The sequence below is a fragment of the Physeter macrocephalus genome, chromosome 21 (genome assembly GCF_002837175.3).
Source record: "Physeter macrocephalus isolate SW-GA chromosome 21, ASM283717v5, whole genome shotgun sequence".
NCBI lineage: Eukaryota > Metazoa > Chordata > Mammalia > Artiodactyla > Physeteridae > Physeter > Physeter macrocephalus.
The window spans coordinates 91,586,187-91,602,321 of record NC_041234.1 but is presented as its reverse complement, the minus strand read 5'-3'; the positions used below and the strand labels follow the sequence as shown (position 1 = coordinate 91,602,321).

The following is a 16,135-nucleotide window of genomic DNA, read 5'->3' as shown; positions in this document are numbered from 1 at the left end:
AGAGACCTAAATGTAAGACTGGACACTATAAAACTCGTAGAGGAAAACATAGGAAGAACACTCTTTGACATAAATCACAGCAAGGTCTTTTTTTGACCCACCTCCTAGAGAAATGGAAATAAAAACAAAAATAAACAAATGGGACCTAATGAAACTTTAAAGCTTTTGTAAAGCAAAGGAACTACAAACAAGACGAAAAGACAACCCTCAGATGGGAGAAAATATTTGCAAACGAATCAATGGACAAAGGATTAATCTCCAAAATATATAAACAGTTCATGCAGCTCAATATTAAAAAAACAAACAACCCAATCAAAAAATGGGCAGAAGACCTAGATAGACATTTCTCCAAAGAAGACATACAGATGGCCAAGAGCCACATGAAAAGCTGCTCAACATCACTAATTATTAGAGAAATGCAAATCAAAACTACTATGATGAATCACCTCACACTTCTTCGAATGGCCATCATCATAAAATCTACAAACAACAAATTCTGGAGAGGGTGTGAAGAAAAGGGAACCCTCTTGCACTGTTGGTGGGAATGTAAATTGATGCAGCCACTGTGGAGAACAGTATAGAGGTTCCTCAAAAAGCTAAAAATAGAATTACCATACGAACCAGCAATCCCACTACTGGACATATACCCAGAGAAAACCATAATTCAAAAAGACCCATGCACCCCAATGTTCATTGCAGCACTATTTACTATAACCAGGTCATGGAGGCAACCTAAATGCCCATCGACAGACGAATGGATAAAGAAAATGTGGTACCTATATACAATGGAATATTACTCACCCATAACAAGGAACAAAATTGGGTCATTTGTAGAGATGTGGTTGGATCTAGAGACTGTCATACAGAGTGAAGTAAGTCAGAAAGAGAAAAACAAATATCAAATATTAACGCATATATGTGGAGCTTAGAAAAATGATACAGATGAACCGGTTTGCAGGGCAGAAATAGAGACACAGATGTAGAGAACAAACATATGGACACCAAGGGCAGAAAGTGCCGGGGGTGGGTGGTGTGATGAATTGGGAGATTGGGATTGAAATATATACATTAATATGTATAAAATGGATAACTAATAAGAACCTGCTGTATAAAAATAAATAAAATTAAAATTTAAAAAAATACTGTCTTGACTTAGGCAAAAGATAATTGACATTTCCCTTCCTTATTGTAGCTGTTTCCTTTGCTCAGTTCAGTTATTGAGCCATTCAAGTCTCCATCCATCTGTCAAGTGAAGAAAAATCCACAACCTAAAAGTTATGAGTTATGTTTTATTCAGGGACCTCACTAAGGACTGTAGCCTGGGAGACAGCCTCTCTGAGAGCTCTGAGGAATTGTTCCGAAGAGATAAGGGAGGAGCCAAGGTATACAGGAGTTTTTGCTTAAAAGGAAAAAGCATGTAGCTGAACATCAAAAGACTACTGCTAATCACAAAAGACAAAAATCTCAAGTTAATGATTTTCGTGCTTTTCTATGTATGGGAAGATGTAAGAGGCTGGGCTCATTGAAATTATTCCTTAGATATGTATCTTAATCCATCCTGAATTCCCCTCAGGGTACACTGACAGGGCGCCTGCAGTGGCTGATGGCTTGATGGAAGGCAGCATTCCTTGGATGCCATCAAACCAATATTCTGTTGGGTCCGAAGAGAGAGAGTACCGCAGTATCATTTAAAGAGCAACAGTGAAGGACTTCCTTGGTGGTAGAGTGGTTGGGAATCCGCCTGCCAATGCAGGAGACATGGGTTCAAGCCCTGGTCTTATTCTTATTATTTTTTCACCTATGGCAGAAATACTCTAGCAATTGTTTTGTTTTCCACAAAACTAAATGTTGAAATAGTCTGGCTTATTCTCTCTTGTTTTAAAATTTATGGTACCTGACTTCTCTGGTGGTGCAGTGGTTAAGAATCCGCCTGACAGTGCAGGGGATACGGGTTCGATCCCTGGTCCGGGAAGATCCCACATGCCGCGGAGCAACTAAGCCTGTGTGCCACAACTACTGAGCCTGTGCTCTAGAGCCCCTGAGCCCCAACTACTGAGCCCACGTGCCACAACTACTGAAGCCCACACACCTTAGAGCCTGCACGCTGCAACTACTGAGCCCATGTGCCGCAACTACTGAAGCCCGCGCGCTGTAGGGCCCGTGAGCCGCAATACTGAGCCCGTGTGCTGCAACTACTGGAGCCCGCGCACCTAGAGCCCGTGCTCCGCAACAAGAGAAGCCACCGCAATGAGAAGCCCGTGCACCGCAATGAAGAGAAGCCCCCGCTCGCCGCAGCTAGAGAAAGCCCGAACGCAGCAACGACGACCCAATGCAGCCAAAAATAAATAAATAAAAATAAATAAAATCTATGGTACCATTGATACATAGTTTTAAAACATTCTTCCAAAGACCCAGTGGATTAAATCATTTTTATGTCCCCTAAATACTGCCCTTTTTTGAAGATTTCTTGAGAAAAGTGTGGCACACATCCAAAATCACATTCTTCCATTTTTTTCTGTATTTGAATTTTTTCCTTACAAGTTAGTGGAAAGGAAAAGTGGTCAGTTTTTGCACTCAACAAACAAGAAAGAAGGTGTAGATAGCTTTTATCTAGGGCATTTTTAAGTCATTGAGAGAATATTTTCCAGTATTAACTACTTTTTGAAATTATTGGCAGAATCCTCTTAACCCACTTTAACATAAAGTGGTTGAAGAAGATGAAAAGATTTTTTATTGGCAAATGAAAGAAAGCACCATGGTTTTTGCATCATTGCATAAATGTAAGAAAGTATGTATACAGAAAAAGGATGAGACAAAGCTGAATGCTAAATGCCAACTTCAACGAGAGCTTGTCTGACTGTTTGACACTGAGCATAGTGGGGTGTGGTTCCACAGCAAGAGAACACTAAATATTTACACCCCAGCACACGTTTCTCTGGTAAAGCTTCTTATCCTAGATTAATCTCCCAGCTAACACTATTATCCCTTTTTTAACACACCCCCTTCTTACACTTGGATTTTCTCCCTTAATACTTCATGAGATTCTAAACCTTCTGGATCCAATCCCCTGTCCTCACTCTCCCATCTATTTCTGTGGTCTTCATGAATTCTTTCTGTTTATGGTATGGACCTTCAGGTGAATTCTCTTGTTTTACTGCAAGTAGTAAAGCAACAATCACAGCTCCCCCCCTAACTCTTTTCTTCCAAAGATCACAGCTCCATCATTTAGCTATTCTGTTGGTATCCATTTCTTATCAATTCTCTGGAGGTTTTGAACCAGAGCTGTGATATATACAGCCAACAATGTTGCATAGTAATGCAGAGTTGCTGCCCAATCCAGATCTAGTTCTCTTACATCCATATTCTTTTCTTTTTAGGCTTGAGAGTGGTGAAGAAAGTTAGTGAGATTAGTGTGTCCTGTGAAGTCTGGGGAGGTTTACTTTCTTAGGCCACTTACCCTCATGCTCTGGCTTTTGCCTTAGTGTCTTTTCCTTGCCATCTTGCTTCACTTTATAAAGTGTCAGAAAAGTTTCTTGAACATTGTGTGCATTATGTGCATTAGGAAGAATGCATAGTATGGTCCATGTGATGGAGGAACATTTGTAAACTGTAGACTCAGATTACCATGGAAGACATCACAGAAAAGAATGCAATTTGAGTTGGGTCTAGAAGGATGAATGGAGTTTAGAAAAGTGGACCGGGGAAGGGATTTCTTGCAGGAGGACCTCTGGAGCAAAGGAGAGGAAGAACAAAGCAAGCTTGTGAGGTATAGAATGGGAAGTTGGTGTTAGGAGATACTAGGCTGTGAATTGGAAGAGTATATTGGCCGGCTTGTCTTGAGTTTTGCGTGTTGGGCGTAGTTGTTTAATTCCTTGAGTGTTCCACTCTTTCAAGAAATGGCTTCTCATAGCTCGTAGGATAAAATCGAAACCTCTTTGCTGGCACGTAAGGTCTTCTGTGATATGGTTTTGTATATCTTAAAATCCACTCCCCTCAACACCATGTACCTGAAACTCCTTCCATTTGTACTGAAGACTTTCCCGATTCTCCCAACATGTTGTAATCCTCAAACCTCTGTGTGTCTGCACAGACTGTTTTTTGCTGGAGTCCACCTGGTGAATGCCTCATTCTTCAGCCTCAGTTGCAGCACTAATTTCATTGTTCCTCTGCTGCTGTAGAATCCTGGGCTTATGCTGCTAAAACTTCTACACCATATTTTGTGCTGTCAGAGTACATGTTTGCTTCCCTCACTCAACTAGAAGCTTCCTGAAAGCACGGGATTGTGTCTTATTCACCATGTCATCCATATCACCTGACCGAGTACCTACCTAACATGTAGCAAGTTCTTGACAAATATTTGTTGAATAAAATATTTTCGGCACATTTAATTTACACCACGTATAGTTGTATTTTAAGAGAGTCATCTAGAAGCAATGTGATTGCTAGATTAAAGATGGGAGATGCAGAGAGACCAGTTATATGCATTTTTTTTGAAATAGTTCATTTGTTAAAAAACAAACAAAGAAACAGTAGGGGTTAGATTCTTGGAAAATTGATAAAGAATAAAGGATAGGAGTTATTGGTTGGCTACTAGGGACTGGGAGAGAAGAGTTAAAGATAATAAAGATTAAGGTAATATGACAAATATCAGGACAGTGACCCTTGAAAAAATAAGATAAACATGTTTGGGTTTTTTTTTTCTCGGTCAGATCTCCTGGTGTTAGTATTTGTCTCACCCCACCTCTGCTCTGAAGATGAACGCACTGTCCTTGCTCAGTTTACTGTAACTAAGCTCGAGATTCATGTGGTTCTGATCTTCATATCGGATCAGGAGTTAAGATAAGAAATGTAAATAGTTCAACCACGCTGACTACAATTTCCTATCAAGGGAAGGTGTGCAGTGCATAGGTTTTGAATACATAAAGCTTGTTTCTGCTTTTGGGAGCTACAACTGTGAAGCGTTATACCAGGCAGATGCACTGGGGTGCGCTACTATGTAGAGGAGCCTAGCTGTGCATTACAGCTCTCAACTTTAAAACTCCAGAGAATTTGATGAGAGAGGGATCCACAAGAACATGACAAATGATGAGAGTTCAAACCTTAAGAGAAAAATGGGCTTATTGGTAAGAGAACTTCTTTTTCTTTATTTACTGCTGTTACTTATTCATTAAAATGGCAAGCCTGTTGTTTTCATATGTGGCTGTGAAACGGTGTTCAAAAATCAATTTTATATGTATTGTAGAATTCAGGAGACATATTGGTAACCATGGAAAAATCATAGGAAGCATGTGTAAAGCTTGATTTTTTTAAAAAAAATCACTAGGGAAATTTTACTTTATTTCAGACTATGGTATAGATTTATTTATATAGCTTAAATGTAATACAGGTTAAGAAATATATATATTTTTTAAAAGTTAAAATAAAGAATAGTGACTTGTGTGAAGATACATAATTTCACTCAGTTACCAGAAGGTGGCACACCAGATTCTTCTTAAATACACAAAAGAAAGGAATAATATTAATAGGAATATAAAATAATCTGTATTTAAAGATACTTTAATGTATTTTTAAGCCAAAAAATATATAATTGTTATTTGCTTCATGAGGTTTATTGCGAAGATATGACAAATATGAATTTAACCCATTGTAGCTTTTTATGATTCAAAAATAATTTTTATGTGTATAGTAAAAGTAGACTTTGAAATAGTATTGCCATTAGGAGAAGCTGTTTTCAATTTATCATTAAAAAAAATAAAATACTTGCTACCTACCTTTTGTATAACAAGTCATTAGATGTAGAATAACATTCTGGATAAGGTTTCTGCCAAGGTCTTTTTAAAGATACTATTAGACTATGACTTTGATTTAGTTGTGACTTTAATAATGCAATAGTGCTTGTGAGATGACCCAGAAAAATACCAAATCTGTTTATTTTGAAGAAAAAGTTAGACAAAGGTAATGCTTAGTAATGTTTACTTTCTCTAAGCTAATAGCAACATAAATGAAATGAATGTAAATAAATTGAATTTTGTGTTAGAGCTCCTCAAACACCTGCCAGCATACTTTAATGTTTTAAGCGTGTTGACAGCATATACTGCAGTGCTTCTGTAGTAGTCTCTATTTTTAAAACTGCATTCCTGAGGCAGTACCAGAAGTATGTCTGCTCATCGTTGCCTTTTGTATTAGCCCAAAGGAGTTAGGTATATGACAGAACTTCACAAAAACAAAATCTTCTCGTTAGGAAACAATACATCTATTTATATGTTTTTATTAATTACAAGCAGTATGAAAATAAGAAAATGTAGTAAATGAACCTAGAAGAACATTAGCCATCTGTTCTCTGAAAGCTTGTGCCATTTGCTTTCTGGTTTTTATGGCAAAACAGTATATCAGCATAGAATTGAACTTTAGGCTTAAAAAGCTAGAAAATGACAAAGCATTCCAAGGCTGAGTATATATTTACTGGAAAAGTGTTTCCTTGTGTCCAGATTTGTCTAGTTTAGTCTTTTAGATCAGCTGCCAATAAATGTTGTATTCAATGTCAATCTTTATTCCAGACTTTCTGAAACATTAAGAGAGCATAGATAAAAACAAATAGAATCTTATGGTTTGCTAGTTAAGGTTTTTTTTTAAAGTTAATTCACATATTTTTAAATTGTTCTGTGTAGTCTTAACTGTTCAGGATTTATAAATATGGTTTATTAATTTATAGCTAAAATATTTGCAGAGTATGCTTTGAAAATTTTGAACTACATACAATAAAGCCACAATTAACCAGAGTTTTTTTTTTTTGCACTCCACTTTCAGGAGACGGAGGCAATTATCTTTAAAACAAGCCGATTTCAAGGATATATTCAAAAAATCAACTTCAGGGTATGTCTAAGGGTCTGCATTTTCTTCTACCTTTTTGTCAATGAGAATTTAGTTTCATAAAAAAGACCCTGAGGTACTAGAAGCCATTCAGTCATCAAAGAAACTTTCAATAACGTCTAGGGTACTGTGTTTATTAAGACAAAAAAAGAAATTATTTCATCAAAGAAATACCACACATCATTGTATTGTGCTTTATATTTTCCAATGTGCTTTCACAAACACAAGTTCAGTTGGTTCTTATCACACTGCTGTGAGTCTGGCATCTTCCCTATTTTACGGATGAGGAGGATAACACGAGAGGTTACAAGTTTGTGGCAGAGCTGCAAGCAGACCACTGGTGCCCAGCTCTGTCCTCTTCGGCACCCTTCCTCATTGAAAAAGTTTAAAACAAGTCTTTAACTTCTACCCTGTATTGCACAATCAGTGTAACTCATACTACCTCTGTTTCCTAATTGCTGTACTTCACAATTGCCCACTTTGCATGTGTCTGTCTGCCTCCAAATCTGTCCGCCAGCTGGAGACCTTGCTTTCAGACTCTCCCAGACCTGGAAGGGTCTGGAGAGTGGGAGGGCAAGATAATAGCCATGGACAGTGGGGACAGACAACGACTGGTGAGCAGCCAATGCTGATATGCTGAGGAAGGCCAGGCACAGAGACAGAAAACAGAACCTCATTCTGACCGGGGTCATCCTGAGTGGGGGTGGGCCACCTTGACTTTTAAAGCAGGGTTTCTCCAAGTTGAGTAGACCAGGCATGAAAATCAGCTGGAGTCCTTGTTTAAAATACAGAGTACTGCTTCTCACTTCCAGACTTGTACATGTTCAGTATTCAGCCCAGATGATTCTTAGGCATGCTAAAGTTGGAGAGCATCTGCCTTCAAGGTATAGGACGTTTTGGATGGACCTACAGTCTGTCATTCAGAGTGTAGTAAGTCCGAAAGAGAAAAATATCATATATTAATGCATATATATGGAATCTAAAATTAAAAAAAAAAAAGGTTCTGAAGAACCTAGGGGCAGGACAGGAATAAAGACGCGGATGTGGAGAATGGACCTGAGGACACGAGGAGGGGGAAGGGTCAGCTGGGACGAAGTGAGCGAGTGGCATGGACATATGTACACTACCAAAGGTAAAATAGATAGCTAGTGGGAAGCAGCCGCCTAGCACAGGGAGATCAGTTCGGTGCTTTGTGACCACCTAGAGGGGTGGGATAGGGAGGGTGGGAGGGAGACGCAAGAGGGAGGGGATATGACGGATGTATGTGTATGTATAGCTGATTCACTTTGTTATACGGCAGAAGCTAACACAACATTGTAAAGCAACTATACTCCAATAAAGATGTTAAAAAAAAAAAAGGTATAGGACTTTTCTCTTGGTATACATTGGAAGATAAAGAAAAGAGCCCCTTTTCTCTTGGTAGCATCCAAGTTCCATGTCGAGGCCTATGGGGGCGGGAGTCAGGCAGGGGTGAGGAATGACAGCTGTTGCTCGCACACCTTGCTATATCTCCATTGGAGGCATATCACAATAGGTGTTGCGCATTATGGTGACTGCGAGGTATTTTAAATAGGTTTGTGTTCGTTTTCGACTCAAGGAAGATAAAGAGCAGAAAGATTGCCCCCAAAAGGTGAAAAACAAGTGACTTTTAATATTTTTAAGAGTTAACCTATCCCAGCTGTTTTCAATTTAATTTTTAATTTTTAAAAACACTAGGCTATCTAGGATTCTGGATGGTTAAGGCTTAATGGTAGCAATATATTTATGCTTACTCATGTTTCATATGTGAATATGCAGTCGGCCCGATTAGATTTTAAGGGATTTGTGGCTGGGGAACATGTGTTCTGTTGTATACTTGTAACATCTAGCAAAGTCATAACTTCTCCGTACTCACTGATGATTGAGCGAATTCAGCTCGCACGTCTTCTCTACAGGTTTTGGTCTTGGCATAGTGAGTGGATTGATTTTGGTGTTTGTGAAGTTCAAGGAGTCGATCTTACACTGTCAGGAACGTCTAATATACTACAGAGGCCTCAGTATAAACAAATGCATTTTAGTTGACAAGTGCGAAAACGTGGTCCTAATTACTCAATTGGCTAATGCTTGTTCCCTGTTTAGAGTATCAGTTTAAGCTCGATCTTGCTGCTTCTTCAACCTTTTTGGAATACAAGTTATGTTGTTCTGTGCTTTACAGATCTGAATCTCAAAAACTGTTGATTCTGGAAATCCCTAAACACAAATATTTTTGTTTACTGGCTGGACAGCATCAAACCAAATGGCCAGACCCTGTAGTGGAAGACTCATAAAAATGCTCAACAGTGTCTCTGACTTAGGTCAAGCTGAATAAGGAATGAATGAATAAATATATGCTAGCTAAAGATGTATTTTACTCAAGTGTTGTATACCTTCAGAATTCCATGAGAAATAACTGATTATTGAAAACATATATTTGATTTTGAAGACGTGAAGTGGTTCTGAGCTACTGGTTGAAGTAGGCAGACTTAGAAAGGCAGTCAGGAACCCCAAATTTAAATTGCATCTAGCTAAAACCTAGGGTCAGCCTAGAAGATGAATTCTGTTTTCCTGAATTCTGTTTTTCATTCCCTCATGTCAGAATCGCATTTACTTTACTTAGTAATACAACATGAGATCAAGGAAAAGAAAGGATTTCCCCCACTGGACAACCATTGCATCCAAGTAATGAAGTCAGACATAAATCTAAAATAATGCTGTTGTTAGTTTGTAACACATGAACACTTTATATAACATGAATTAATGATGTCTTCCATCATAGGATTTTCATAATTGCTAAATATTTTTTGAGGCATAGCATTTTTGTGTGTGTGTGTGTGTGTGTGTTATGCGGGCCTTCCCCTGTTGTGGCCTCTCCCGTTGCAGAGCACAGGCTCCGGACGCGCAGGCTCAGCGGCTATGGCTCACGGGCCCAGCCGCTCCGCGGCATGTGGGATCCTCCCACACCGGGGCGCGAACCCGGTTCCCCTGCATCGGCAGGCGGACGCGCAACTACTGCGCCACCAGGGAAGCCCGAGGCATAGCAGTTTTTAATTGCACACTAGCTTCTGTAATTTAGACTTACTACCATATATTTGGCATCTTGCAGTATAAATGTTTCTGTACCTCCCTCCCTGCCTTTCTTTTAAGAAAAAAGTCTTTAGGGAGTTCCCTGGTAGCCTAGTTGTTAGGATTCTGGGCTTTCACTGCCGTGGCCCAGGTTCAACCCCTGGTCGGGGAACTGAGATCCCACAAGCCATGCGACGCGGCCAAAAAAAAAAAAAAAAAAAAAAAATCTTTAGAATTTAAGATTACCCATGAGAAGAACACTAAATTAGAAAATGAGAAGGTTCTCAAAATACTCATGAAAATAGAGGTATTGAACTGTTTGCTAAGTCTCTTTAATACCACCATAGTAGGCAGATATCGTAACTCTATAAATTATACCTTTAAGAAAACTATTGGTCCCCATGTTATGGCAGTGGGTCACAGGGTTCAAGTTTGAAGTTGAGCCTTTTTTGGACTTTAAGATATTCTCATTCATTATATAGCTAAAACCCTTTATTTTTAAACAATAATAGTTTACATAGATATACGTATAGGAAATTTGAAGTTTTAATGATTAGGCCTGGGAAATGGTAAAGACAAAATTAAAGCAATTGCATATAAAGGGCCTTTTTCATGGAAAATTTAAGTAGTGTGGTATACTCTCAGTGAGTCATTAGGATTAGCTTTTCACGAAAGTGTTTGCTTCTGGTTAGCAAAATATTATTGTGATTACCCTAAGTATTTGTAACCAAGATTTACAAATACTCAGGGAGAAGAGGTGGAACAACTTAGGTAATCGCCTAGATCTCATTTTTGGCTGTAACGTTTATGGTGCGCATGTGAATGCTGTAATAACTCTTTAGATAAAAGGATATAAATACGATTTTTTCAAGATAGTAGTATTATTTCATTAATTTTAATTGGGATATTGAGGAAAATGTCTTATTCTAAAGGTCTTTCAGCACTCAGATTTTTGTAAAAAATATAGGTATTACTGAAAGAATGTATAACATAGGAAATGTTGACTTTCTTTAACTGGCATGCTTTTGAGACTTAGGTATGTGATGTGCTTATTATTTTAAAAAGTTTTTCAACCATTATAGATAAACATTGGTAGAAAGTATTTACTCTTATCAACATAGTTCATAATTTACAAAATTAAGATTGTAATATTGCTTATGACTTTGTCTTCATGCACAGTTTGTAGTGTTGCTTCTATAGTTGATGCCACAAAGTAGTGAAACTATTTGAAAAGCTTTATATGCATATAATTTTTAGTCAGTAGAGCCATATTCTTAACTTTTCTTTCAGTAACACTGCACATTTTAAATAGATTTTTATTTTGATAAGTTTGCAGGTTTAATGTACAAGCACATCAGAAACTCTAACAATAGTTTGGCTGTTTTATTTACCAAATGTAATTTAAGGAGATACTTAGGAAGTTGTTGAGAGACAACTAAACAGATAAATTATTCTTATTTGAGGTGAGAGCAGAGATTTTTCCTTAGAGCAATCCATCATCACTATCAGTGACGCCTTTATTTTATTTAAGAAAGTATGTATTCTGGGTGATTTTCTTCAACATATGCTTATTTTTAACAAGACAATGTGTATGTTTAATTTTTTTTCATTTTAAGGACTTTATAGCCTAAAATTATCAAATTAACAGATGGATATTCCTTTTACTTTGAACTCTGCTTTTAGTAATAGCAGAATCAATAACAGCATTTTTAAAACTTTTCAGGATATATCCTGGCTTCAGTACACAGTTCTTGTTTAATCACTACTCTGCTTATAAAAATCTCTCTTTCAATCTACTCAACAAATACTTCCTGAGTGCTTTCCCATGTGCCAGGAATAGTGATCAATTAGGAAGATTAAGATTCAGGGATTCCTTCCTGAAGGAGGAGCACGAGTTTGGGGAGGGCATCTCAGGCAGACAAAGTAGCAAAGCTGGAGCACGGGGATGTCCTAACAGCAGGCCTCTTATTGGAGCACTGGATACATTATCCCTATTTGATGATCATAAACTGTCTCTGTAAATGGATTTTTTCAACAATTTAAAAATGGTAATGCAAAATCAGGTATATAGATAGTATGTATGTAAAAATCATTGATTTCCACCATTACCCTTCCCAATACACCCAAACACTTTGATTTGGGGTTTTAAGGCATTTTTTAATACGTGGGAATACGTAAGAATTAATTTAGGTTATGCATGTCAAAGATGTTTGAAGGCTTACTTGGGCATATGGATTTGGGAATCATGTGAATGAAGAACTCAAGGGTAGCCCGCCCCCCCAACAAAAAGAAGCCATAAAGAATATAGATACTGTAGAAAACAAAAGGAAGAAGGAAGGGCAAGGACTTCTGAATTTCCCATTCAGTGCAAATCCTTTTTTCAGCGTAGTGAGATTAAGGGTGGTCAGAATCTGTGGGTCATTGGGTCCCCAACAGCTGGATCTCTCTTGTTGCCTGCTCAGTCCTTTCTACACCAACTCCCATCTTAGCGTCATAACCTCATTCATCTGACCCCCGGTTATAAAAGGTGCTACATAAACATCAGGAACCACTACCATTCTGGATTTCCATTCTCCCTCCAGCCAGTCCATTACCTTCCTCACCCTTACTTTTTTCTCCTTTGTTCCCCTTACCTTATCAGCTTACTAGCTCCTCTTATTGCTGTTCTATACCTGACTCCCCAAAAACAAACAAAGAAACAAACAAACGTTTAGTATCCATATTTTCCTTTGGAAATGTTAAAGATCGGAAGAGTATTTCCCTTCACATTACTTAGGCCATCATGGCCTGAGGAATTCTCTGTGCATATACACACACATGTGCGTACGTGCCTGCACAAGTGTGTTTTTCTACTTGTTTGTATTGTGAAGGAGATAGGTCCTACAGTAATCCGAGGCATAGTCATGGTTACAATAATCTATGTAAATTCTTTGTGGGACTGTAAGAGTCCACACAGTTCCGTTAAGGAAATTGATTTGTGAGAAGGTGCTTATAAAAGATGAAATAATGACTTTCCAAAGCAGCTGTCTTTGAGAAATGTCTAGGATTTTCCATTTTGATCTTAGCAAGGCTACATATCAGAGTATCTAGTACGAAATTTTTAATGTATTTGATATTCAATTTCCTAAAACAAATAAAAAGGAGACACACACACACCTAAGTATATATAGCCATTCGCGTGAACAGTTCTATTTCCTGTAATGAGGAGCCCTGAATGTATTAAGAATTGTGCTCTGTTTAGAAGTTAACTTTTTGTATGCTTTAAAGCGTTTAACAGTCCTATTTGGTTGCCATCCAAGTACTTTTACTGATTGGTAGAATATAAACAGAGCACACGATTTGGCACGATCTACAGTCTTGTCTGAGCAACAGGAATAACATGGATCTCCCAGATTAGTCTGAAGGGACATTGTCAGGACTCCAGAAGAATACACAGTGCCTGCTCATACAAACGATGGTTAATGCTATTATTCTTCAGTTGTACTTACCACGGGATTAACCAAAACTTGCAAGAAAAAGGTAGGTTAGTTCTTAGGGGATATTGGGAAAATATGGAGAAAGAGGTCAGATATGTGACATATTAGTCAATTCATTTCACGAGTTGGTGGTACTGGAGACAAACTGTAGCAGTCAGTAAGCAAATTAAACTTTCGTATAAAGTTATTTAGAAACATTTACATTGAGAAAAAAATTAGACTCTTGGCTGTATATTTCACTTGTCTCTCATACTACGACTGGCTTAATTTTTACTCACCATTTTCTCCCTGATCATTCTTAAACACCTTCTGGAATTAAGATTTTGGAAATGGTCTTTCTGCACATGTTTGTATTTTTGGTGTTTCTTTCCCATGTCTGTCTTTGAGTGTACATATAATTGGAGGAATAAATAACTCTTTGTAGTTCTTGTTTCTTTTGAATACATTGAGACATTTGTAGAATGTGGTTCACTTCATATGGAAACATCTTCTGGAACCGTCTCATTGAGAAGGAAGGACAGTAGGGATTCTAGAGCAGGAGTCCTAGACTAGGAGATGGAATTTGGTTTCTAGTTCCAGTTCTGCTACTAGCTAGTAGTGTGACAAGTTAACTTCTCTGGGCTTCAGTTTTTTCATCTATACAATGAGGGTACTGAGCAAGATGATTTGTAAAAGTTCTACAAATCTTCTCTTTCTACTTTGGGAACCAGGGAATTCTGTGTTGTAAGATTTGGCCAAGAATGACTCCTTTCGTGGCCTTGGCTAAGTCCCAACATTGTTCTTTATTACGTCTCTGAAATACGCATTCACAGGTATTTTTAAGTGATTAATGTTCATACAATGTTTTGAAGAGCTTTTGTGCATGTTGTCTTTCTATCCCATTTTATGCAGTTGTCCATAATAGAAACCAAGTGTTCTGTAAATGAAATCAGTGTTTCCTGTGATGTGAACGAGGGCTTTTGACATTTCCCAGTCTAAATATTTTTTTTAATTAATTAATTAACTTGTTTATTTTTGGCTGTGTTGGGTCTTCATTGCTGCACGTGGGCTTTCTCTAGTTGCGGCGAGCAGGGGCTACTACTCTTGGTTGCCGTGCACAGGCTTCTCATTGCGGCGGCTTCTCTTGTTGCGGAGCATGGGCTCTAGGCGCACGGGCTTCAGTACTTGCAGCACGCAGGCTCAGTAGTTGTGGCTCACGGGCTCTAGAGCGCAGGCTCAGTAGTTGTGGTGCGTGGGCTTAGTTGCTCCGCGACGTGTGGGATCTCCCCGGACCAGGGATCGAACCCGTGTCCCCTGCATTGGCAGGCGGATTCTTAACCACTGCGCCACCAGGGAGGTCCCCCCAGGTCTAAATATTAAAGTAGTGGGACCACTGAGCTTGCATAAAATTATATTTAAAATATATATTTAATCATTTTCTTCCTTTCACTCTGTAGGTGAAAACGTTTTTAGTTCTGGAATGTAATGGTAATTACACTCCGTAGTTGCTACTAGAGTCGCCGTCAGGATAGTAAAATCTGATTAATTTGGACTCTGCTAATTTGTAATTGGGGTGATTTTACCTGGCTGAAGTTTATTTCTAAACGACGTATGAGGAATGGTGTTGTTAAGCAATTTAATAGTGTAAAGTATATTTCATGGACTATACTTCTAGTTAAGGGAATTATTTTTAAAGCCTTTGGCGTATTGGTTGTTTGCTCATGAGAGAGAATTACAAATGACTTCTAGCAATTTATTAAATCAAAAGAACTGAATATAAATAAATGCTCATCATCAGATATAATGCTTTTAGGGTTTGGGGGTCTTTAAGAGTGTTTAGGATGGGTGGAAGAAAGCAGTCTTTCTTTTCACTTTGAACAAATATTACAGCGGTTGGAGTGCTACAAAAACAGGTTCTGAACATTAAGTCTAAGAGATGATTTGATGGTATTGGTTGATTTCTTTGGAGCCGAATGAGATTAGACCAAGAATATGTTGGTTTTTTGAATCAGTTGATTGTTCGTAGTAGAATAATGACTTGAGAACCTTTGCAATAAAGTGATCTTCGCCTGTTTTGGGAGGTTACCCTCTTGGAAATTTGGAAAACTCTACATTCACCCTATTTCCCCCTCGTAAATATTGAGTAATCTTCACAGATAAAGACTCAAAACACTTAACTACCTTGGTTTTACATAGGTTTGGGGGTCTTTGTTCTCAGAAGGAGAAGTTACATTTGCAATTACTACTTTGTAATATTTTCATAAGCTGGAAAGTGATTGAAGTTCCTCTCTAAAATTGCTCCATATAGCTAATTTGTAGCTGTTTTATGTTTTATATTTTTAAATATTTGAGAATGCTTCAGGGCTTTGGAATGAGACATTCTAAACTTGCTTGATGAGTATGTGTATGTGTGTGTGTGTGTGTGTGTGTGTGTGTGCGCGCGTGCGTATTGTGTGTGTTTTCCTTCTTGGGGTTTCCAACAAGTTACCACTGCCAATTGTCCCTAGGACCTTTTTGCTCCTTAACTATTAAGATTATTATACAAATCCTTCTAATGTAAAATATTGACTACAGTTTATTTGTATTAGTGCCACTTTAAAAAAACTTTTAAAATGTATTTTGGCCACTAAGATATTGATAAATATTCCTTTCTCTGATTCCTTTGAAGATTTCTGTGAGACAGTTTTTGGCTGGGGTACTGAAAAGAGTTGGAAATATCATTTAACCCT

General features: G+C 38.0%; 1 protein-coding gene across 2 annotated transcripts in view; it reads left to right on the top strand.

Annotated features, from left to right (window-relative positions):
- Positions 1-16,135, top strand: part of KLHL13 (kelch like family member 13) — a 180,755-nt gene that overhangs the window by 102,575 nt on the left and 62,045 nt on the right. Inside the window, exons 1-2 of one of the 2 annotated variants that reach the window (XM_007121534.2) lie at positions 5,083-5,123; positions 6,808-6,873. The exons of the other annotated variant lie outside the window; for it this stretch is intronic. Of the exons in view, the coding sequence (XP_007121596.1) occupies positions 5,083-5,123; positions 6,808-6,873 (107 nt within the window). Of the gene's footprint in view, positions 1-5,082; positions 5,124-6,807; positions 6,874-16,135 lie in introns of those variants that run through there. 2 annotated transcript variants of the gene reach the window in all.